We start from the raw sequence: 24627 nt of genomic DNA on the forward strand, positions 1-24627 counted from the left end.
CCTGAACCAACACTCCTGAACAGGGCAGCTGAGCGCACATGCAAAGTGCACAAAACACTGCCGTGGCCTACCAGGCTGTGCACATTTAAGTTTGAAATTATGTGCCTTATTGTGAACCGTTGTGACGGCAACTAGCTTAACGACGGTATAGAAAAAAAAGATTTTAAATAAAAATAAAAGCCTCAGAGCGGGGCCTAGCAGATAAAGGCTGCTCAACCCGCCAGGCTGCCCACATCCCTTAAACCTCCCTTGGATCAGGACGAACGTTGGAATGACGTGCCAAGCATGGAGACAGAGTAAGGAGGAAGCCCCACACAAAAACCCTCCTTATGTCTCTCTATATATATTTTATTTAATCTTACCTGAGCTCAGCCTTTCCTGGCTAAACTCAGGTAAGTACAGAGGTGGTCTCCTGCTGGGCAGGAGAGGGCATATGCCAACACTGCCACGCTTGGCTTCCTGCACCTGCTGCCCTTCAGCTATCCAAGAAGCTAAGTCCATGCCGGCTGAAAAACCAGCTACCGGACCAAGGCACACATCTGAGGGACCACGGAAATCATCTCAGGAATTCTCGACTGGGGAGGGACCATTTGATATCACTGCAGAAGTGCGGGGTGAATTAATTTTCCTTTTATTTCTCCTTCCAAAATCTAAAGCAATCCTCATTAGGGAGATGCATGCCCACAATCTGCTAGAGAGACGGAGAATACTGGCAGGCTGATGTCACTACGGGAATATATATACTGTGACATCAGTTTGTCTCCATCTGCTGGTAGAGGTGCATAACCCACTGATCCTGAACCCATCTGTCTATGTGCAAGGAAAACAAATATTTTTTTTTTTAAAGAGTGGATCTGTAAGCTTATTTCTTAATTTATGGAGAATATTGTTAAAATCCTATTAGTAGGATCCAATTTGCATCTTTTCCTTAAAATAAAAATTACAATCTAGTTGTCCTACTCCATTTTAATAATCCTGAAAATACGGTGGATTTTGTTCATATTCCAATCCTCTAAGTAAAGGTAATATTCTCATGGATTTATAGTGATAAGTTACCCCATCTACAAAGTGTGGGTGTCAAAGGCTGCCCAAGCTAAATCAGAACCCTTTTATTCCAGAACCCAGCTGTGCTCAAACTAACAATTCTAGGAATTCCTCATTGAATATTTACACTAAAATTCTAATTCACTGATTCTCATTAAATCAAGGTATTGATGTGCTCATGAAACTGACATTCTATGCATGTCTCAGTCAAGTTGTTGAATGACTAATAGGGCCCATGTACTGAAACATTTCTCATAAAAGTATTTAATCATATGCAAACACTCTGTGATTTTAAGTAACTGAAGCATTAATGGCTGCTGACACTGATTCAGCGATGCAATGAAAGGACAACTTCTGGTGAGCCTTGTAATACATAGTTCTAGTACCTGTTTCTCAGGACAGCAAAGCTGGGAGAGCTATGCAGCTAGCCACCAACCTCAAGGAGGGAAGAAATCCTAGCTATTACACAACAGTCATACTGAATGGATACATCCAGGGTGTATGCATGCCAAGTTTTGAAGGGAATCAGTCTATAGTCACTGGCCAAAGGACTGGACTGGGCTAGAGAAGAGGATAAAGTTGTGAAATATCCATGGGATAAAAAAAACCAAAACAAAAAAACAACACACTAAAGAAATTCTACTGACTTCTCATAAGGATTAGATTCTAAAGTGTCAAGGACTCAGCTGGTGTGTGAGGGTACTTCCTCATGGCACCAACATAGGAATGGAAATTCAGATTTTTAATAAACTCTAAAACATTCGAAGAATAAAAGGGTTTTAAAGTACTCAAATTTAAATTAAGAAGAGTTGGGCATTTAGTAAGCTTCGTTATGCTTTTATTGCCTAATGCAGAGCTAAAACAGAGTATTTGAAATACTGCTGGTTTCTCTGCCCCCCAGCACTGGAGTATGGTAATAAGCTGATCAGCATTCAAATGCATGCTAATCATATCACTATCAGCCTAAAATGTATAAATCAACTAAATGAGGCTTACCTAAAAAGTCGCAAGCCATGTTATTTGATTCAAAGTTAGCTACCACTCTTGATAGGGGATAAAGGCAAGGTATTAGCCATCCAGCACCATTCTGGAAAATGGCCAACATGGCTCCAGAACTTAGGGGGCGTTCTGGGCCCCCACTATACCACCAGGGCAATTTTGGTAAGTGTGTGTGGGGTAGCTGTACCATTATTTTTGTAAGTTTAAAATTGTATTTTTCTGACTTTGGCCATGGGATAAGGGAATGGGCTAGAGATCTCCACAGAATCCTTGAGGCACTAGGAAGGAGGGGGTTCACTTCAGGCCAAATGAGCCCTTTGAATAACATTGGTCCCACAGCCCAGGGTACTACTGTGCGATTCTGCATGGGCTCTGCTGCACTGCAGTATTTTACTGCCAGGGAAAATACCACGGGATTTTCTAAGTTGCAGCACTGAATATTTCAGCTTAGTACATAGGCCCACAATTGGCTAAGATGCTTGGAAAAGAGCTTCTTCTCATGTGCTTAATCAGAGTGCAGAACTGATGCAGAATGGTGGATCATGACACCCAAGTCTGCAGAACACATTCACTCTTCACAGAAAAAAAAAAAGTTCTCCAGGGCAGTGCAGTATTCTTACAATGGAAGGTTTCAAAATCAAATGTAGGTCTTCAACATTAGTTTCCTTATTGAAAGTAAAAATATTAAAGGAAAATGTTTCATGACAGAATCAAGTAGACAGAAGTTGTGATAAACATACATAATGGCATACTTTGAAAGATCACCAGATGTTCAGTCTTCTTCAATTACCTCTACAGAAGCTTCTTTAAGGAGATACAGGGTAATATACAAAAACACTGCTTGTTGCAGCCAATTCTATGCCTCTGTGAAAGATCCTTTGTCTATTTGATCAGATCAAAAACTAAAATCTATGGAATTCATATTTAAAGTTGTATATCCAAAGTAACCTACAGTTAAACTAACAAATCATAACCACTAATCTTTTTACCCTCCAGGAACTCTATTGAAGTAACCCAATTAACTTCCACTAGAAATATATTCCACAATTATTATTCATTTTAAAATACCCTTTTCCTCTAAAAATGATGAAAATCTACATCTCTTCATTCACTTAGCCGATCTTCCTTTTAGGTTGGCCATGGCTCCTCGGACCTTCTCAAAGGTAATGATAGTGGCAGCAGCAGAGTTTTGGAAACAATGTTTTAGTTCATCCTTACACCTGGACAACTTGGTTGATCAGAGGGAAATCAGAGCAAGAAAGTGTTCAAGTTACAAAAATGTTGTAAGTTTGTTGAAAGCACTAGGCTGGGTGGTGAATTTTTTCAAGAGCATTCTGGTTCCATCTCAGACATTGGAGTACTTGGGAGCTATGTTAGACATGGGATCCAGAACGGTTCAACTAACCCTCTCAATGCTTTCAGAAGCGACAGCATCAAGTTCGTTTTTTTTTTAGCTCAATCAGGGCTTTGATGATGTGGCATTACCTACAGCTGTTGTGATCCATGGCAGTGGTGATGAGTTGGTTCCCTGGGCAAGAGAACACATGCTGTCCCAATGAGATCTGCAGTTGTAAAATTACTTGCTGCACCTTCCCGAGCCAGTGAAAAAAAAAAAAAAAAAAAAATCAGGCCCAGTTTGCACCGGTGGCTAAACTCTGAAAACTTAGAAAAAAATGGTGGACTTAGATTCACTGCCTTGGATAACAATGACTACGAATGCCAGCCTCTTCAGTTGGGGGAGCTCATTGTCTCAGTTACTTTGTGCAGGGTTTTGTGGTTGCAGGAGGCAGCAACATGGTCCAACAATCGTTTGGAAACCAGAGCAATCCACTTGGCTCTCATAAGATTTGTGTCTCTTGTGAAAGGTTAGACGGTAAAGGCTGTCAGATAATGCTACAGCAGTGACCTATATGAATCTTCAGGGAAGCACAAAGTCCTCAGGTGTCACAGGAGATGGAGCTGCTCCTCCTGTGGGCAGAGCAGAATCTAAAATGTTCTCCACTCTAGCAATCTGTAAGGCAGAGAGACATCCAGGCAGACTTTCTCAGCCAGAATGTTATAGAGCCAGGAGAATGGTCTCTTGAGGAGGCCTTTGCTCAGATATTCCAGTAATGGACTTGATGGCTACTGCAAAGAATGCAAAGATACCTCGTTTCTTCAGTCGTCGGAGAGAGAAAAGAACTGTGAGTCTAGATGCCTTAGTACAGGAGTGGCCAATGGGAGGAACCTTGTATGTGTTTCCCCTGTGGCCTATAACAGGGAAAAGTCTCCAGAAGATGGCTCGTCATCATGGATTGGTGATCCTCATGGTCTCAGATTGGCTGAGACATTCCTGGTTATGCGGGTCTCATGTATTTGTAGGAAGGGGCTCCATTGTATCTTCCTCAAGGGTGGTATAATCTTTCTCAGGGGCCGACTTCACACAGATCCATCTTATGGCCTGGCTCTTCAGTGGTCTTGATTAGTAAGGAAAGGTCATTTGCTTCTGGTGGTAGATATGCTATTGAAAGCAAGAAAAACCTCTATCTCCTTGGCCTAATTCTGCGTCTGGAAGGCCTTCGAACATTGGTAGTAAGAGTAATTTCCAAGAGTGCATCAATCTCCTCTATTCTTGACATTCTTCAGGAAGGTCTGTCTAATGGGCTAGCCTTAAACTCCTTGAAAGTGCAGGTAGCAGCTATTGTTTGTTACAGGGGGGCAGATACAGAAGTCTCCCTTGTATGTTCACCCGAATGTTTCTCATTTTTTGAAGAAAGTCAAACATATTTGGCCTCCTGTTCAGGATCCGGTTCCTTCATGGGATATGAATTGGGTTCTCTCATTAAGCCTTTGAAGAAAATATCCATTCAACTACTTACAATGAAGGCAGTGTTTTCGATGGCAATTTGTTAGGCTAGATGGATTTTGAAGCATCAGGCTCTGCCCTGCAGGGAGCCCTTCTTAGAAATTACTCCAGATGTGGTCAAGTTCCATCTATTCTTCCAAAGCTAGTTTTGGCATTTCACCTGAATTAAACAGTGTTTTTGCCCTCCTTTAGTAAGGAATCTGAAGGTCAAGGGTACTCTGCTCTGGATTATTTGGATGTCTATAGAGTGTTGCTGAGGTATTTGAAGGTTTCCAGTGAGTTTAGGAAGTCTGATCATTTGTTTGTCTTGTATGCTGGTGTGCTTAACAGTGAAAAAGTCATGACAGCATGATGGGTTAAGCAGGTTTACACAGCAGTTTATGTGGGACAAAGGTAAATCTTTACCTAAACAGGTTATAGCCCATTCTATTAGAGCTCAGGCAGCTTAGTGGCAGAACTGCACTTGATTTCTCTGCAGACAATTTGTAAGGCAGCTTCGTGGTCCACTTTGCATTCATTTTTGAAGCATTATCATTTGGATGTGTGTGCCAAGAAATAATCTGCCTTTGCTGTGGAAATGTTGCTTCTTTCCTGCCAATGAGCAGGTTTGGCAGTTTCCCGCCCAGGTCAGGAGTACCTTGGGTACAACCTACTTGTCAGGACTGGTTCACATGGATGAACAGGAAGGAGAAATTTACTCTTATCTGATTAATTCCTTTCCTTGAATCCAGGCAGACCAGTCCAGAACCCAAACCAAACTATTCTACCAAACTGTAGATTTTAGAGCTCAAAGATTCTGCTTCTACCTGTGGCTCTGGAGCTCAACTCCAGGTATTGCAGATATATATTCTTTTGCACTACTGATGTACAGTATCTGTGTTCTGGTACATTCTGTCTCTACTATTGGAAGCCCTTTGGTGTTGCTAGATAATAAATTTAGACTTGACTTGTTACAGAAAGTACTGGCAGGTTGAGGTCAACACCGATGCCTATAAGGGGTGACATCAGTGAACCTGTTGATCTCTATCTGCTAGCTGGCAAGCATAACCCACTTGTCTGGACTAGTCTGCCTGGACTCAAGGAAATCAAAATTATCAGTTAAGAGGGACTCAAAGAAAAGAAATTATCAGATAAGAGAATTTCTCCTTTAACATCATAACAGTAAATAACAAAGACCAACTGGCCTATCCAGTCTGCCCAGATTGAGACCCTATCTTTATGGTTTACTAGCACTTTTAATAAATGAATATATAAGTAACTATGGTTTAAATGAGAAGTTCTCCAACTAGTGTGCTGTGGCAGAACCTTAGTTGTGCTGGGAAATGTGTGGGCCACTGGCAAACAGAAGAGAGGGAGGAGTAGACCACAGCTGCTGCCATCTACAGCAACACTTAGTTTATTTCCAGCCCGTGTATACTGCATGAACCCTTCCAGCCAGAAGGAGTCATTAGGGTGGGAAAAGTGATTATGTCAGGATGAGAAGGGTGATGAAGCAAGGGAAGAGTATTATGCCAGGTGGATAAGTGGAGGAAGGGAAGGTGATAATGGGAGAGGGGGAGAGATGTTCCACAACAAAGTGAACCCAGTATTGTGTATGCTATATATATATATATATGATATGATAAAAAGTTGGGAACCACTGGTCTAAATCAACACCAGTTCCCCCACTCCACCAAAATGTCTCCCAACTGACCTATCAAACCTACTCCTTACACTGCCCTTCAAAACTGTGTCAAATATATTTGCCTTTCATTTTTTGTTTGTTTATTACAGCCATTAGCCCTTTACTACCACAATGTTGATAGTATCTCTACTGGTAGGCTTTTTCATATATTAATCACCACCTCAGTAAAAAAATATCTCCTCTACACGTTCCTTCATGCAACTTCCTATCATGACACTTTGTCCTTGAACTTCCTCTTCTATGGAAGATTTCACCTTTCCATACTTTATTGAAACCTGTTAAATATTTGAAAGTTTCTATCATGACCCCAATCTCATTTCTCCATCAATTATATTTTCTTTGTAAGGTCTGTGTCACAGGCCTTATATATCATTCTAGCAGCTCTTTTCTAAATTGTCTTCATCCTTACAATGTCCCCACTAATGGATAGCCTCCAGGACCGAACACAATATTTAAGGTAGAATTTACAAGTGACTTATTCAGAGGTAATATTACCTCTTCTCTCCTGCTACTTATGCAACCAAGTATAGTTAGTTTTTTGCATCCTGACTTCACAGAGAAACTGAAGAGAAGGCAGCAGCAGCAGCAGCAGGTAAGAAGCACTGTTGATCAATTCCTCCTGTTTGCTGAAGGCAATTGTAATAGGGAAAAATGATTGCAAGGGGTTAGGGATGGTGATTATGCCATCCCTAACCCCTTGCCAAGAGGAAAAGGTAGTGAGGAAGGAAGGTGAAGGCAATTATGCCAGGGAGGTGGGTGGGGAGGGGATGGTGAGGCATCATGATGTAAATACCAAGTGCTGGGTGTGCTCCAAAGTGGAGCGTCACTGTTTTAGAGAAACATACTGACCTCTCCACTAATCTACTTTACACAAAACTTTGTTGCCTTCTCAATGCTTTCTTTAATCAATAACAAAAATTCCTCCATCCCAGTCTCCTGAATACCAATTACTTATCCTCCTAAAATCAGCCCTGGAAGTCCAAAACCCTAGTATGGTTCAGTTCAGTTTGGAGTTCAATATTAGAGTGGAGTAGCCACCCAGTGAATGGAGCAGCAAGCTGATAATCAAATCAAGCAAGTGTTTGATTCCCATTTCTTCCACTGATGCCCTTTGTGACCTTGGGCAAATCAATTTACCCTCCATTGCCTCAGGCACAAACTTATTTTTCCCATCAGACACAAAGTAAAACTTTAGTAAATAGGCCCCTTAGATTGTACGATTAGTGACACTAGTTGCCAGAGGAACGCCTCTTTTAGCACATCCAGGACTACCTCATTCCTCACTGACAAGATTCCTGTCCAAATCTGAACACTGAAGTCACCTATAAGCACACCATCTTAGTGATGCATCTTATGTCTGAATCATCTCCTTTCCCTGTCCTGGAGGTCTGTATAATACTGGAAGCAAAAAGTGGTTAGAAATTAATTTTTCTAATCTGATAGAAATATATGCATGACTGGAAAACTGAGAAAAATCTCAATAGTTAATCACTGGTCCCATGATTTGTCTTTTTTCTATATTTTTGCTTAAAAAATGTGTTAAAAGTATTTTGTGCGTACATCAAAATAAGTTTAAAAAAAATTATATAAAAATGGACATCAGAAACAGACTTGTCAGTGGATAACTTTCTGAACCAAATCCTACACTAAAAAAGGGAAAAATCTCAATGAAGAACTTGAAGCAGTGGAAAATTGGCAGGTTAGTCCAATCCAAAGGCAAAACGCATCCAACACGACTTGTGTTTTGTCAAACTGCATCAGGGGAGCTTGCTAAGATGCCACATAAACTGAAGCGATCAATGACCTACAAACACTCAAAATCTGAGCTAATGCATCAAGGAGAGTTAAGGAAAATGCATTGGTAAGACAATAAGAGGGGAAGCCACCTAACATCAGCAGCTTGTTTGTTTCTGCACATCTTCATTGCAGACTTGGCTCAGGAAAGTATCCATCATTTAATTTTGTGCTGAGAAGCTTGTTTTTTACATCAATATTTTACAAAAAAATTTTTCTTTTTAATACACAAGAAATTTTTAGCACATTTTTGTAACAAAAATATAGAGAGAGACACTGGTTCAAGGAAGTGTTACTCCATTTTTTGGTTATGAGTGTCCGTATCAAATTAAAAGAAATATTTTTCTAACCATCTTTTTCTTCTATATATTTTCTGTGGTTTGTATTGGTCTGTTGTGCTGTATAATATTCCCATGTACACCTGATTTCTATTAGGTTTTACTAGGAAAACCTACAGAAACTCAGCTTCTCCTTGCTCTCCCTTTATTTAAAAAAATATTGTCCCATTAGACTTAGTGAATTGCATCTATAGCAAAGTCCACATCCAGGTCTGTGTTTTGCATTTCCTAAGGGAAAGTCCCATGTAGGAAGGTGTGCTGGGCAGAGAGCAGTTTTTGTGTGACTACTTTACTCCTGAAGCAGCATGCAGTTTTGTGTACAAGAAGTATGTGCATGGAACTGTGCAGATCGCTAAGAACCCTCATGTGAAAATCTGATGCTAATGCAGGCATTAACTATTACCCATCCTCAATGCAGAGAGATATGTAAGGATTAACCTTTTTGTTAACCAAAATTTAACTGCTGGTCACAGAAGGAGAAAATTGCTGGGGCCAGTGTTAGCGTATGGTGCTGAACCTGGACTGCGGGATGCAGGGAATCTTATAAGTCATGTTTTCCAAGTATAAAATATGATTTGGTGCCCTTAAATCAATTATGATGTGCAGAAAATATGACTTATGTGCACACAACATGGTAAGTGCATATTAAAGTTGTGCGTACAAAACATGAGCTAGGAGTACTACATGAAGTTAGGTGCACAAAGATGTCTCCTACCTTAAGTTACTCGAGATTTATAAGCAGAAAACAATTAATGCACAAATTAGGGTTTTTTGCGCATAAAATATGCTTTGTGTACATAACCCATGTTTTTTGCTCAAATCTTGTTTTTATGCACACAACTTTTATGCACATTGTTAGGTTACCATATTTGTTTTATTTTAAACTCAATAAATTAGATTATATCAGTAGTTAAAATTCTTTTTAGCACATGCATTAAGAAAGTATGTGCTGAATTTCAGTATTCATTTTTAACGCATCGGCCCCAGAAATGGTCTATTCTGCTAAGTTTTCCTGGGATGGAAACCCATCTTATTCTTTTGTTAATATATTCTTCTTTGCATCTTTTCTAGCTCTTGAAGTATGAAGCCTGAAACTGTACCCAAAACACAACATATAGTATAACAAGGTCCCACAGAACTATAAAATAACTTGAATTAAGTGAAAGCAAATTATTTGACAATTAAAGTGAATGTTTGATAACTATTTCCATATATCTAGCAAAACAAGGTCCTAGAGCTTAAGCTTTAAAGCATATCTAATGTCCAAATGATATAAGAGCACATGATCCACCAGAATAAATTTGTTCTTACCTCTGGAGAAATGGCACTTACTGGTATAGTAAAGGCATATAATGTTCTCTAAAATTCAAAGAACACTAACAGTACACAAAATATAATTGGATACCTTGTATTTTTCATGACTGCATGACGTCATTTTTATAAATAAAGAAGTATTCTATAAAACATAGCCCAAATTTCCGCACACATATCACAATACACTGAAAATCTAAATTCAACTCATAAGGGTTCCAAACATCTGTAGTGTACCAACAAGATATAAAATTGCTTTCTCTATTAAAAGACAAATGTGCTACATAAAATTACGTGAATTCATTATTTTAAAAATGTTAAGACCATCAATGAACTTAATTTAAATTGAGTTTTTTGGTTAATAAAAATAAAGCTATACTACACTATAATTTTACAAATGTCTTGGGAAGCTGGTAGACAGTGCAAAGAAAGGACCTTCACAGTTCATCTTTACTATATCCTCAAGATACTGAAGCTGGTAACTGAAGTTCCTATGAAGTTTCAAATGGCAGCAATATCCATCTTTTCCCTTGGCGAGGTAGAACAATTATGCACCAAAATGAATGAACTGCACAGTTGTGGAATTTAACATTTCAGTACCTACACTAGAGTTACATTTTTATGCCTTCCTGCTGACTAAGTTGCGATAATGTTTTCTTAATCCGCAAAGCTGTTAGTCTTGCTGCTCCATTGGCATACCAACATTCCCGCATAATTTTGGCCATTACACGTAGTGCCTGTTAAAAGAAAAAAGTAATATAAATTCTATATACATCCTTTTTTTTTTAAGTTACAAATCAAATCTGCCTTAATTCATTTAAAGTGCATTAGTTTAGATTCTGTGCTATTATCACTTATTCCAAATACAGAACATATGAAATCAGAAAAAAAGATCTCAAGTCCCTTCTATCTGCCCATTTCCAAATTATGCAAATAGGGAAATCAAAGTTTAATTGCTCTACATGTTCATTTTGGTACTCAGTTTGGTTTAAACTTTGGTTCTAGCAGGTTACAGCCCCTTTACTAGGGATATGCATGTTGTCTTTGTTTTGATTAGTGCACACTAATTCAAAATAGTGCAAACTACAAAGAAAAGAAAGAAAAAAAATATATAATGAAAATCAAACAATTTTTTGCTGCACATTCCGTCCTTCACCTTACTGGCACCCTGACTTAAACTTAGGTAGACAAGGCATGATGATACATTCAAAGGATATTAAATTACAAAAAGTTTAAAGTGGAAGGCAAATAGTTAAGTAAAAATGTATCATATATTTAAGAGTATCTTTTTGCAAAATATCATGCTATATGTCTTGGAATGGGAAGATCAGATGGCATAAGCTGAAAATGATAAAGGATAACATTTTTAAATCAATATAAACATGGTTAACAATATCAATGGTACGGTGCTGGAATACTGTATCACTGGATCTTATGGAGACTTTTTTATTTTAAAGTATAAGAGACTTTCTTAGCTGCTAAAATTTGTGTTGCTAAAGGATGTAAAGAAATATGGCTAAGAAAGTGGGAAAGGTGCATCCTCATCATCATGTCTGAATTGCATCCAATGCTCAGAAAAGACCTTGGAAGAAAAGAGTGTGAAAGCATGAAGGGTATAAATTAGGTACCAGAGAATAAGGCACAAACAAATGCAGGCACCAAATTATGCCCACACCAAACATTACAGAAGTATCATTTTGGGACCCTAACTTTAGAAAGAATCAAGGAAATCAAAGAAAGACTTAACAGATTAGATCCTTCTTTAATTTTAGAGAAAGGGGAGAAAGAAAGACAGGATTACAGGGTCATATCTCCCTAAGAAACAATTAGCTACAATAATTCATGCTGGATTGCCATAATTCTATCATGGTTTCCCCCAGCGAGGTACAATACATGCCTTCAAAATACTGCAGGTAGATTTCTTACAGGTATATGGGCCAGGGACCATGCGACTCCCAGGTTGAAAAAATTGCATTGGCTCCTTGTTATCTGGAGTGTTAAATTTAAAATTCTTCAATTTATTTACAAAAGTTCGAAATCTGATAGGCCTGTTATATCTCCAGTAGCTACTGACCTTGTACAGACTTTTAAAGGCCCTGCGTTCTTTGCAGGAGGCTCTTTTCCCTGTAAGACATTTATTTATGGAGTACCTCCCCTTATGATATTCCTGTTGAATCTTCCTATGTTACAGGAAAAAAATTCAAATTTTCGCTGAGTTGAAACAGGACTAGCAGCATTATGTCTGGCATTAAGTCTATTTAAAAGCCAGTTTTTTAAAATTATCTGGTGTACAGCAGATATGGAGGACGAAGAGGAGGTTAACAACAATGGTTGGGGCTAAATCAGTGAATGTAAGGAACAGTTGGGTGGACTCAAGAGGCGATCACCCCCTTATTGCATAAGGGGATTAGGTAGCACCAATTCAACCTGCGTCCAACTGCAGGTTAAACAGTGCGCTCGGCTGAGCATCGGCCCCTGGGTGTGTTATCAAGAGATGTCTGGGAAGCCCTGACCTACCATATTACTGGTGCTACTTACTTAGTAGCAAACACTAACAGATGGTTTATTTCCTGACAAATCATCGCTTTCAAAATCTGAGAAAGTCCAATTCAGATCTCAGAGAAAAGTCCACCTAGCTCCCCCTTCCTCCCTCATAGCTGAGAAACAAATTATTCCCATTTCTCATTACAAAAATAAAATGAAAACAGAAGAATAGCTACATTTATACTTACTTCGCAACTTTGCCATCTATTAGGAATATTAGGCCTTAACTTTTGTTCACAAACAACCTTCCTCATTTCTTCAACTGACGGATCTGAAGGTACTAAGTCATAATAAGGCAGCTGGTAGTCTTCATGAATTCCTGTATATCAAAAATATCCCTTAGAAATGCTCATATATCATTGAAGGATGATTTTATTAGACGTGTGAACTTGTTGAAGTAAAACAAAGTTTTAGAAAAATGTACATAGGGTTGTTCAGGAGTCTGAGAATGAATCTGCTACAAGTAGCAGGAGAGTCTGCAGTAGCAGTTACAGAGCAATCAAATCATCAGGTCTGGACTGCAGATGCTACCTGCCCTATATTTCAAGGAAAAAGAGAACATTCTTAGCACTGTTCAAAAGGTTTTGTTTGCTTTATTTAAATTTCTGAATATCAGAAAAAGATCACTTTGCCTCATTTGGAGTGTAGGGGGCCACGAGATGATCTTAGGTGATACAGGCAGAGACATCTATTTGTAAATGATTTCAACTGGACATTAAAATTATAACAGATAACCTATGAAGAGTATAACATTTGATTTGGAATTTAAGATGTCATGATTTTTAAAGATCCTAAATGGTCCCAAACAGAAAAAAAGCCTGTGCACCAATGATATAACACCTTACACATTAGTTAAATAAGAAGACTGTAAAGTTAGGCAAAGCCAATTTCTGCAGGATGATATTTTACACCCCAGTAAAGACCATTTGCAGAAATCAGTAACTTAGTATAACTATCACATTCACAGGTGGTTTGTCATTACCTTTTAAAATGATTTATGGATAGAGTGGAGTAATTCACTCATTTATATACGAATTTGCTAATTAACTACTAAATAATTAAATTAATAATTGGCAAAACCAAACGACCGTGTATAAAACTCAATAAATAAATAAATTAAATGAATTTGTGGGTATGCCCTGTTGTCCTACACATGTTGAGACTTCAGATAGAGTAATAGTCCCCCAAACAAGTTTCTTTATTAAAAAAAAACAAACAAAAAAACAAAAAGGGGATCAGTTTTGCAGATGATTGCAGTGAAAATGGAAGCTGCACTTGCCATGTGCTGAAAACTGGCCTAGAAACATCTTCCTTGGATCCCATCAAAAGAAAGACCCTCAAGTACTAACCCAGGGATCCTCTCCTCTGGATCTTGGAAAAGTCAAAGACAACGTGAGCCCAGTATTTCCTTCCCTGATCTCCGGCAGGAGAGCATGGGGACAAGTGAAATTAAAAAAAAAAAAAAAAAAAAAAAAGAGTTCTTCAATTTTTTTGTGGGTTTCTATTTTTCAGTTTATTCTAGAAAAGAAATTGCTTTAGTTGTGTGGATGGAATGTTGGTGTACTGCCTGTTGCTCTAACAAATGACTGAGGGGTTAAAAGCAGAAAACAGTTTTATCAAAAAATATGTTTTACAAAAGAGAGACGTTATGTCCCGGGCCGAGGCACAAGATACATTCGATGTGGGGATCGGTGATTGACATTGTTTGGGGGCAATTAGGGCATTTTTTAAAGCCGGTTGCCATTTTGAAAGGCCGGACATCCGTTGATGGCCCTTGGTCACGGAAAAAATTTAGGAACGGTATTGACCGAAAAAATTTTGTTTTAATCACCGATCGAAGAAAAATTTAACCGAGACTGGGAGACCCCAATGAGGGGATTTTTCTGAGGAAAATTACTAGTTTTTCCGTAAGGAAAAGTGGTGTGAAAGTCACACAGGGCTCCTGACCGCGAGGCAAAGTGCAGCGTGGAAAAAAAGAGAGACTGAAGGGAGACCTGTGGCTCGAGGGATCATGGCATGCTGAGCATGCTCAGTGGGCTCAGTGTGCCAATCAAAAGTTTCTAGAAATGTTGACAAAGTTTTCTGTAATAGGGCTCCGTCGGCTGTGACACCTGTGTGTGAACTTGAACTTGGGTCCAGCATGTGTGGGCGATGGAGAGAGAGAGCCTTGCATAAAGAGGAACAAGAAGAGTGCAGCAGACAGCATGAATAACAATAACAGTACAATGCGCTCCGACGGAGTGCACTGTTAACCTGCCATTGGACGCGTGTTTTCCCTTACCCCTTATTCAGTAAGGGGCGGAAAACACGCGTCCAACCCGCCGAACCTAATAGCGCCCTCAAACATGCAAATGCATGTTGATGGCTCTATTAGGTATTCGCCCGCGATTTAGAAAGTAAAATGTGCAGCCAAGCCGCACATTTTACTTTCAGAAATTAGCGCCTACCCAAAAGGTAGGCGCTAATTTCTTTGGGCACCGGGAAAGTGCACAGAAAAGCAGCAAAAACTGCGTTTCTGTGCACCCTCTGACTTAATATCATGGCGATATTAAGTTGGAGGGCCCAAAGGGTAAAAAAAGTTAAAAAAAAAAAAAGAAAAAAACATTTTTTGAAGTCGGCCGGCGGCTGTCGGGTCGAAAACCGGACGCTCAATTTTGCCGGCGTCCAGTTTCCAAGCCCATGGCTGTCAGCGGGCTTGAGAACAGATGCCAGCAAAATTGAGCGTTGGCTGTCAAACCCGCTGACAGCTGCCACTCCGGGCCAAAAGGAGGCGCTGGGGACGCGCTAGTGTCCCTAGCCCCTCCTTTTGCCCGTTTCTACCACGGGACCTAATTTAAATACTGAATCGCACACACAGGCGAGTCGGGAGAGTGGGCGTTCGCCCGCTCTCCCGCGGACTTTACTGAATCGGCCCGAAAATGTTTTACCACATGCACTGTGGTGAAACTTAGTACAGAACAGGCATGTATACAATACTAATAAACAGAACAATACTGGGGGGGGGTAGGGAGGGATGCACATTAATTGAAAATTTACACTTACTGGAAATTCACAAGAAATCTGACAGGATGGAAAGGCTAAAAATGGTCAGAGAGCACAAAGCTTGTAGCCTGAAAAAATGTATACAAACTATAGTGAGGCAAATATTCGAGGAAGGTATCTTATCAGACCTCTGCATTGTCAGACTCTGCACTACACTGTCTCGTTTCTCAGAGCTTTTAGCATTGCAGTGAAGAATAATATAGCTTTAACTCTATCACTGTCTCAGAGTCTCTTCTATCATATATCTGGGGATAAGCACTTGGGAGGCAAAAGCCTTTAGGATAAGTGCTGGCTTTCCCAAATTTACCTGGCTAATAACTGTTTATGGACTTTTTCTTCAGGAACTTGTCCAATAACAGTTATAACTGCCTTGACCATGTCCCCTGTCAACAGATTCCATAGCTTCTAAGATTTCTTTTACATTTGCCAGCTGCTAATTTCTAGGGATGTGCATTCGTTGCTCCGTTTCATTCATTTTGCCATTACACATGTATCTCACAAATGGACAGTAGACGCACAAAAACAGATGGTGCACACATACGCATACACCATCCGTTTTTGTCCACTTACTATCCATTCGTGAGAGATGCACGTACTGCTTGAACGAATGCACATCCCTAACTAGTTTCATGGAGTGTCCCCTAATCCTACTATTATCTGAAAGGGTAAATAACCTTTCCCTATTTACAAATTCCACCCTACTCATGATTTTATAAATACCAATCATATCCCCTTCTCAGTCATCTCTTCTCCAAAGAGCCCTTATCTGTTTAGCCTTTCTCTGTAATGGAGCTTTTCCATCCCCTTTACCATTTTTAGCTCCCTTCTCTGTACTTTTTCAACTTCTGCAATGTCTTTTTTTGAGACTGAGCAACCAGAACTGCATACAATACTCAAGATACAGTTGCACCAAGGCATTATGATATTCTCAGTTTTTTTTCTATTCCTTTCCAAATAATTCCTAACACCACCGCACAATGAACCAAAGATTTCAAGGTTTTATCCACAAGGACTCAAAGGTCCTTTTCCTGGTGGTGACTCCTAACATGGAACTCACATGGTGCACCTGTAGTTGGGATTATTTTTCCCTATGTGCATTACTTTGCACTTGCCCACATTAAATCCCATCTGCCATTTAGATACCCAGTCTCTTGGTCTAAAGGTTCTTCTGCAGTTCCCCACAACCCGCTGCCATTTTAATGTCTCAAAAAATTTTGCGTTATCTGCTAATTTGGTCACCTTACTCGCTATTCCCTTTTCTAGATCACAAGCGAGTGACATGATCTGATGGAGCCTGGCCCGGACGTTTTATGTCAATTTCTAGAACTCTGTGAATCACTTGGCATTCCTGGCATGCCATTATGCCATACAGGGACCTCTTCAGTCTTATTCCTTAGCATACATAAGGAAACACCAACAACAAAGGGAAATGGGAGGATTTTGTGAGGACTGATATCCTGTTCTCGAAGAGCACCTATTACAGTAAGCTACTCTGCTTTCTCAGAGGACGAGAAAGATGGTAGTCCTCACAAGTGGGGGACTCCTTAGCTACATACTGACAGGATTCTTTACACAGTTTCATGATCACAAAATGAGCTTTAGTGAGTGGATATATATAGAGAGAAAAAGGACGCAATAGCACATATCCTCAAGGGACTGGTACAATAAGAGGGTAAGGTAAGGAAAGTCTACAAGATGAAGATATTTGCAAGGAGTGTGGAGAAGAAAGGCTCAGTAATGCTTATTAATGTAAAAGAAAAAAAATAAGTGTTTGACCTATGTGTATACCATAGCAAATAGATCAAACAGAATAAGATCACAAGACAAATTAGCTTGTCTAGCTAGAAAGAGGAAACAGGAGTACAGATTCTTCAGAATGTCAAGAATAAAGTTGGCTTGTGGACTACAAAGTGATTAGTGCTACAATTGGAAGACAGCTGCTTAAAGGGAAAGCTCAAGTTAAAAAAAAAAACCCAAAATAAAAATCATAAGACAAAAGCTCAAAGAAGAAAACAGAGAAACAAGGCAGTAGATGGATAACCAAAGGATGAAGAAAATGTTTTTTAAGAATGTGATTTAACAATACATTAAATGATTACCTACCACCAACTGAACATCGACGTGCTATTTCCCAGAACACTAATCCCATAGCATAGATGTCAGCTCGTTTGAATGACTCAAAGTGTTTCATATTTATGGAATCATCCAGAACTTCAGGAGCCATGTACCTAATTTAAAAATAAATTAAAGACAATTTAAGATGAACACACATTTAGGTAATTACTCTATAATGCTTTTCTTCAATTCAAATATAAAAGGATCAATACAATGCTGTAGGCCACAATGGGACAAAGGATATGAATAAATATGATGTGGAAATTTGTCATCAACTTTCAGAATTTTATAACATTTTCACCATCCTCCTTTACTGCAAACCTTGCGGGGCCTCTGGAAGCTGGGCTGTGGAAGTCAATCCCTGGATCGCTCACGGTGACCTCTGGACTCCTCTCCCGGGGGATGCTGGGAGCAGTATGCAGATGAGCCTTCCGGTCCTCCTCTACTGCAAACCTTGCGGGGCCTCTGGAAGCTAGGCTGTGGAAGTCAATCCCTGGATCGCTTGCGGTGACCTCTGGACTCCTCTCCCGGGGGATGCTGGGAGCAGTATGCAGATGAGCCTTCCGGTCCTCCTCTACTGCAAACCTTGCGGGGCATCTGGAAGCTGGGCTGTGGAAGTCAATCCCTGGATCGCTCGCGGTGACCTCTGGACTCCTCTCCCGGGGGATGCTGGGAGCAGTATGCAGATGAGCCTTCCGGTCCTCCTCTACTGCAAACCTTGCGGGGCCTCTGGAAGCTGGGCTGTGGAAGTCAATCCCTGGATCACTCGCGGTGACCTCTGGACTCCTCTCCCAGGGGATGCTGGGAGCAGTATGCAGATGAGCCTTCCGGTCCTCCTCTACTGCAGGAGTGTGGGGCTCGTCTTCAAGTAGGTTTCTTCTAAGAATTTAGTCGTTAGAATTTGGAAAAACGCTCAGCGAGCGTGAGGTAGCTCCAAACTGCTTTGGAGACGGAAATTACTGAATTGCTGCACTTCCTGCAGGGGGGTATATGTACCCGTACTGACGTCAGATCCGTCTCAAACTGCTAGCACGAGCACACTATACCCACTTGTTTTGAGTCCATCTGCTACACACTAGGAAATGGGCTGATTTCAGCGCAGGAGTATATATACTGTGATGTCAGCTTTGTTCCATCTCCATCTGCTGGTAAAGGTGCATAACCCATGCAGACAAAAACTGAACTGGAAATCACAAGAAGCCAAATTCTGCATGCAGTGCGAATATAATCAAGAAATATATAACATTAAACAGACAATAAATAGAATGTCAAATCAGCTGATGAAAAGAACATCCGATAATTAAAAAAATAAAACTGTTTAAAAAAAACCCTACCAAACACTAATAAAATATTTCAAAACAGCAGAGACATCACATCCAAAACTTAAAATTAACAAGGATAAAAAAAAAATCTCCCATTCTCCATACCTGGGAACAATCCTGAGATTGTTGTAGATTAGGTGCATAAACTTTAACCTCTCTCACACATACAAGCACATACACATGAACAGGCACTCCCTCTCATAGGCAGACACACATACAGAGACACATATAAAGAGGCCCACATAAACACCCACTCACACACACCCTTATAATACACAAACAGGCATCCCCCCTCTTACACACACACCCTATCATTCACACACAGAGCACCCTCTCACAAGTCACTGTCATCTCCTCCTACCAAACCAGTCTCTCTCATGAGTCACTGTCACCCCTCCCCACCCCCATCCCCTTGTCATTGTCAACCCTCCTCCCAGACCAGTCAGTCTTGTCACTGTCACCCCTTCCCACCAAGGTGCCACCCGCCTCATGGCATTTTTTTCTCTCGTCGCTGTCAACCCCATCCACCCCAAGACCAATCTCTCTCATCACTGTCACCCCCCAAGATCAGTCTCTCTCTCTTTCATGAGTCATTATTACCCCACCCAAAGCAATCTCTCTCTCTCACCAGTCCTTATTAACCCTCCAAGACCAGTCTCTTTCCGTCATTGTCTTTCCCCACCCCATGACCAGTCTTCTCTCTCTGTCCAGGAGAGTTAGGGAGCCCTTGCATATTCAGTAGGTTCCAGCAGGAGTTTTTATTTTTATTTAAAAACTCTTCTATACCGTCGTTAAGTTAGTTAACCATCACAATGGTTTACAGTAAGGCACGATAAAAAAAGAATGAGTGGTATAGATTACAACTTAATCATGTGCCATCTCAGTATTGTAACAATTTAATAACTATGTGTGTAATTTAAGCTTGAATATTAGGAACATATTACGCGGATTGTAATTAACATTAATATGCTTTTGTATGTTACAATTAACAGTTTAAAGTTTGTTGCGTCCTTATCAATCAGCTGTTCTTCTCCTTCTCTTTATAAAAAGCTTGTTTAAATAGCCAGGTTTTCAGTTTGGTTTTGAATATTTTCAAATTTCTCTGTAGCCTTAATTCGAGTGGCATGGTGTTCCATAGTGCAGGACCAGCCAGTGACAGTGTTCTTTCCCTTACTTGCGTGAGGTGCGCTGTTTTAACAGAGGGGACAATTAGTAAAGCCTTATTAGCAGATCTCAAGTTTCTTTGCGGGACATGTACTCGTAGTGCAGTGTTGAGCCAGTCAGCTTTTTCATCGTGGATTAGTTTAAGAATTATACATAAAGCCTTATATTGTATTCTTTGTTCAACTGGGAGCCAGTGTAATTCGGCTAGTGTTCCTGTAATGTGTTCATTCTTTTTTTTTTCCAGTTAATATTCTAGCAGCTGAGTTTTGTAATATTTGCAGTGGCCGCAATGTGGATTGTGGTAGTTCTAATAGTAGGGAGTTACAGTTATCAGTGCTTGCGAATATCAATGCCTGTAGGACTGTGCGGAAGTTGTTTAGTGTTAGTAGAGGTTTTAGTCTTCTCAAGATCATTAGTTTTGCATATCCTTCTTTTATTTTCAATGCTATGTGTTGTTTCATGTTTAGCTCAGGGTCAATTATTACTCCTAGGTTCCTTACTTTAGTTATTAGCATAGCAGCTTGGGTATTTATGAAAGTGGGTGTTGGCTGTATGTGGAGTGCCACTGCAGGCAGAGCTATTGAAGAATGGGGCCTGCTCTACTCCCCACCCCAGCTGCCTTGCCTTGCTCCGAACTCAAAATCAGCTCTGCTGCAGGCTACAGCTGTCCTGTTTCACCCCTCAGTCCCCTCACTGACATTCTCGGCAGACTTGTCTTTTCTTTCTACAAGTTCCCCGCCTGGCCGACTCCCATCCCGCGGGTCACCAAGACAAGTGGCCAAGCAGCAAAGGGGTCACAGGAACGGGAAGAGATGCTCAGCTTTCCTTGCCACTTTTTTTTTTTTTTAAACAGACTTTTATTTTTGACTGATGATCCGTGAAGGCAGGCAGGCGGACGTGTGGGAACCAAACGCTGCAAAACAGAAAGCAGCTCTGCACAAGCGCTGCCAAAGACTACAACCGGCAGGGACCTTGCTTAGCCAGGCCCCAAAGCACGAGGGAGGCAACAAAAAATGGTCAGCCTGCATCGCAATGACGTGGGACACCACATTTCTTTTCTAAATGTGTGCTACTTTGCGAGGCAGCAAGAGGCGGATGTCACAGGGGCGTTTTGAGGGGAGGGGGGGCATACTTTGCAGACTCAAAATTCTGATGCCTAAGGCGGCCGCCTCACCTTGCCTCATTATAGAACTGCTCCTGCACACACATGCAATTAGAGAGTCTATCTTTACCAATATCAAAGCTAATAGGAATCTTCTTAGTAACTGACTGTATATTAACCAACAGAACAGACAAGGTGGTTATAATAAAGGAAGAACAGTAGTTGGTGAAATATAAATAGGAATGAAATTTGTACAATTGCATCTTAGGTTATATTTTAAAGTTGCATGCATATAGAGTTTAATACCTTCATACTTACCATTACCCATGATCACAGGTATAGACAAGGCCAGAAGAATGTTACCATCGGTAGAAGCCATAATGAAAATAGCAAGGAGGCACTTTACTTTACATCATAGGGCTTGAAAAAGAAGAGTAAGAGAAAGGAGGCCTAAAACAGCACCAAACACAAACTGTGGCGCTTATTTGTGTGCACCTGTCATAAGCATACATGCCTTTGGTATCCCAGGCATCCCAAAGTCTGTCACTCCTCTTGATGTAAGGAAGTGCCGGACAGTAGGTAACAGGAACACAACAGAATTTTTCCAGCAAGGCAGAAAGGAGAACCGCAACAGATGACAAGTGGTAAGCTGCACCCTTTCTTACAGGCAGTCCAATGTTCAAAGCATTCCCGATAGTCCCAAATCCATTGCCCCTGCTGACATCAACAGGAGCTGGTGGAACTTAAAGAGGAGGCGGCCAGACTGAGAAGCACCTGGGAGAAGGACTACATTGATAAAATACTTAGAGGGATCACAGATGGAGAACTCAAGGGAAGGGGGAAGGTGTAACTGGATCACGAGATGACAGCTGGACCAAGAATACTTTAGCCACTAGACCCTATACACAAACTCTGATTTCCTTTAAGCTGAAAAACCGGTATGCAGCTTTAAAAGTGGAGGAGGAAAAACCGCCCCAGGATGACAAGGAACCAAAACATGCAGATCTTAAAGCTGTGGGCTCAACAACCACTGCACCTAGGAGGCAAAGGGTAGTGGTGGTTGATGTTGAGATTACTTACCTGATAATCTCCTTTTCCTTAGTGTAGACAGATGGACTCAGAACGAATGGGTATAGTATGCTCGTGCTAGCAGTTGGAGACAGATCTGATGTCAGCACGGGTATATATACCCCCACAGGAAGCGTAGCAACTTAGTAATCTTCCTTGCAAAAGCTGTTATGGATGTATGTACTGACGCTCAGTGAAATAGTGAAACAGGATTCCCCTGACCGATTGACAGTAGCTGGAGACCGCCAGCAGTCACAACCGGAAGGCGTTGATACCAGGTAGAGTGCACGCTTTTATGTAAACTAATGACATGGCTTACCTTGAATCGGTGAAACCCATGTACACAGGCAGCTGGGCGGGATGCTGAGTCCATCTGTCTACACTAAGGAAAAGGAGATTATCAGGTAAGTAATCTCAACATTTCCTGGCGTGTAGCCAGATGGACTCAGAACGAATGGGATGTACAAAAGCTTTACTCCCAGCCTGGGCGGGAGGCTGCCTGAGGACCATGTAGGACCGCCCTTGCAAATGCTGAGTCCTCCCTGGCCTGGGCATCCAGACGGTAGAACCTGGAGAAGGTATGGAGGGAGGACCATGTCGCCGCTTTACATATTTCTGCAGGCGACAGCATCCTGGATTCCGCCCAGGATGCCGCTTGTGCTCTGGTAGAATGAGCCTTGACTTGTAGAGGCGGAGACTTCCCAGCCTCCACGTAAGCTGCTCTGATAACTTCTTTAATCCAGTGGGCGATGGTGGGCTGCGAGGCCGCTTCACCCTGCTTCTTCCCACTGTGCAGGACGAACAGATGGTCTGTCTTTCGTACTTCTTGTGTCCCTTCCAGATATCTGGGCAGCAATCTGCCAATGTCGAGATGGCGTAATAAACGCCCTTCTTCAGATTTCTTCAAACCCGCCGTGGTAGACAAGGATATGGTTTGGTTAAGATGAAACTGTGAGACCACTTTAGGTAGAAAGGAGGGAACCGTGCGAAGATGGATAGCCTCTGGAGTGATTCTCAGAAAGGGATCATGGCAGGACAGTGCTTGTAGCTCTGAGACGCGGCATGCTGAACACACCGCCAAGAGGAACACCATCTTCAAGGTTAGAGAACGAAGAGACAGGCCCCGAAGGGGTCTGAAGGTGGATCCCGCGAGGAAATCCAAAACAAGGTTGAGGTTCCACAAAGGCACTGGCCACTTCAGTGGCGGACGAATGTGCTTTGCTTCTTTCAGGAAGCGAGAAACATCTGGGTGTTTGGCAATGGTCTTGCCATCCTTCCTGGGACCATAGCAAGACAGCGCAGCCACCTGAACCTTGATGGAGCTGAGGGAGAGACCCTTCTGAAGTCCATCTTGCAGGAAATCCAACACAATAGGGATCGTGGTCGCATGTGGATTGGTGCCATGAGTGTCGCACCATGCTTCAAATATTCTCCAGATCCTTACGTAGGTGAGGGAAGTGGAAAACTTGCGTGCTCGGAGGAGTGTATCTATCACGGGCTCCGAGTAACCTCTTTTCTTCAGTCTAGCCCTCTCAATGGCCAGACCGTAAGAGAGAATTGATCTGGATCCTCGTGGAGGATGGGACCTTGACGTAGAAGGTCCCGGAGAGGAGGCAGGGGAAGAGGCTCCCCTGCCAGTAGTCTTCTCATGTCCGCGTACCAGGGCCTTCTTGGCCAGTCTGGTGCCACTAGAAGAACTAGGCCCCGGTGTTTCTGAATCTTGTGGATGATGGCGCCCAGCAGAGGCCACGGAGGAAACTCGTATAGCAGAGTCCCTGGGGCCATGAACCAGGGCATCGATTCCGTGTGAGAACGGGTCGCGCTTGCGGCTGAAGTATCTGGGTACTTGAGCATTGGACTTGTCCGCCAGTAAATCCATGTCCGGAATCCCCCAGTGATCTACAATCATCTGGAAGGCTGTGGGTAACAGCTGCCACTCTCCCGGATTTAGGCTCTCTCTGCTGAGGAAGTCTGCCGTGGTGTTGTCCTTCCCGGCAATGTGGACGGCGGAGATGTCCTGAAGATTCGCCTCTGCCCAAGCCATCAGTGGGGCGATCTCCAGAGATACCTGTCTGCTTCTGGTTCCGCCCTGGCGGTTGATGTATGCCACCGTGGTGGCGTTGTCGGACATCACTCTGACTGCTCTGTTCTTCAATCTGTGAGCAAATCGAAGACATGCCAATCGGACTGCCCGAGCCTCTAGACGGTTGATGTTCCACGCGGACTCTTCTCTGTTCCACCGCCCTTGTGCGGTG

At 41.6% G+C, this 24627-nt stretch overlaps 1 protein-coding gene across 1 annotated transcript in view; it reads right to left on the bottom strand.

Annotated features, from left to right (window-relative positions):
- Positions 1-10096: 10096 nt before the first annotated feature.
- LOC115084709 (TGF-beta receptor type-1-like) overlaps positions 10097-24627 on the bottom strand; it is a 52865-nt gene continuing 38334 nt past the window's right edge. The window contains 3 exon segments of the mRNA XM_029589933.1: positions 10097-10752; positions 12748-12878; positions 17705-17829. Coding sequence (XP_029445793.1) covers positions 10627-10752; positions 12748-12878; positions 17705-17829 — 382 coding nt within the window. The 3' untranslated portion in view covers positions 10097-10626.

This window comes from Rhinatrema bivittatum, chromosome 2, assembly GCF_901001135.1.
Source record: "Rhinatrema bivittatum chromosome 2, aRhiBiv1.1, whole genome shotgun sequence".
Lineage (NCBI taxonomy): Eukaryota > Metazoa > Chordata > Amphibia > Gymnophiona > Rhinatrematidae > Rhinatrema > Rhinatrema bivittatum.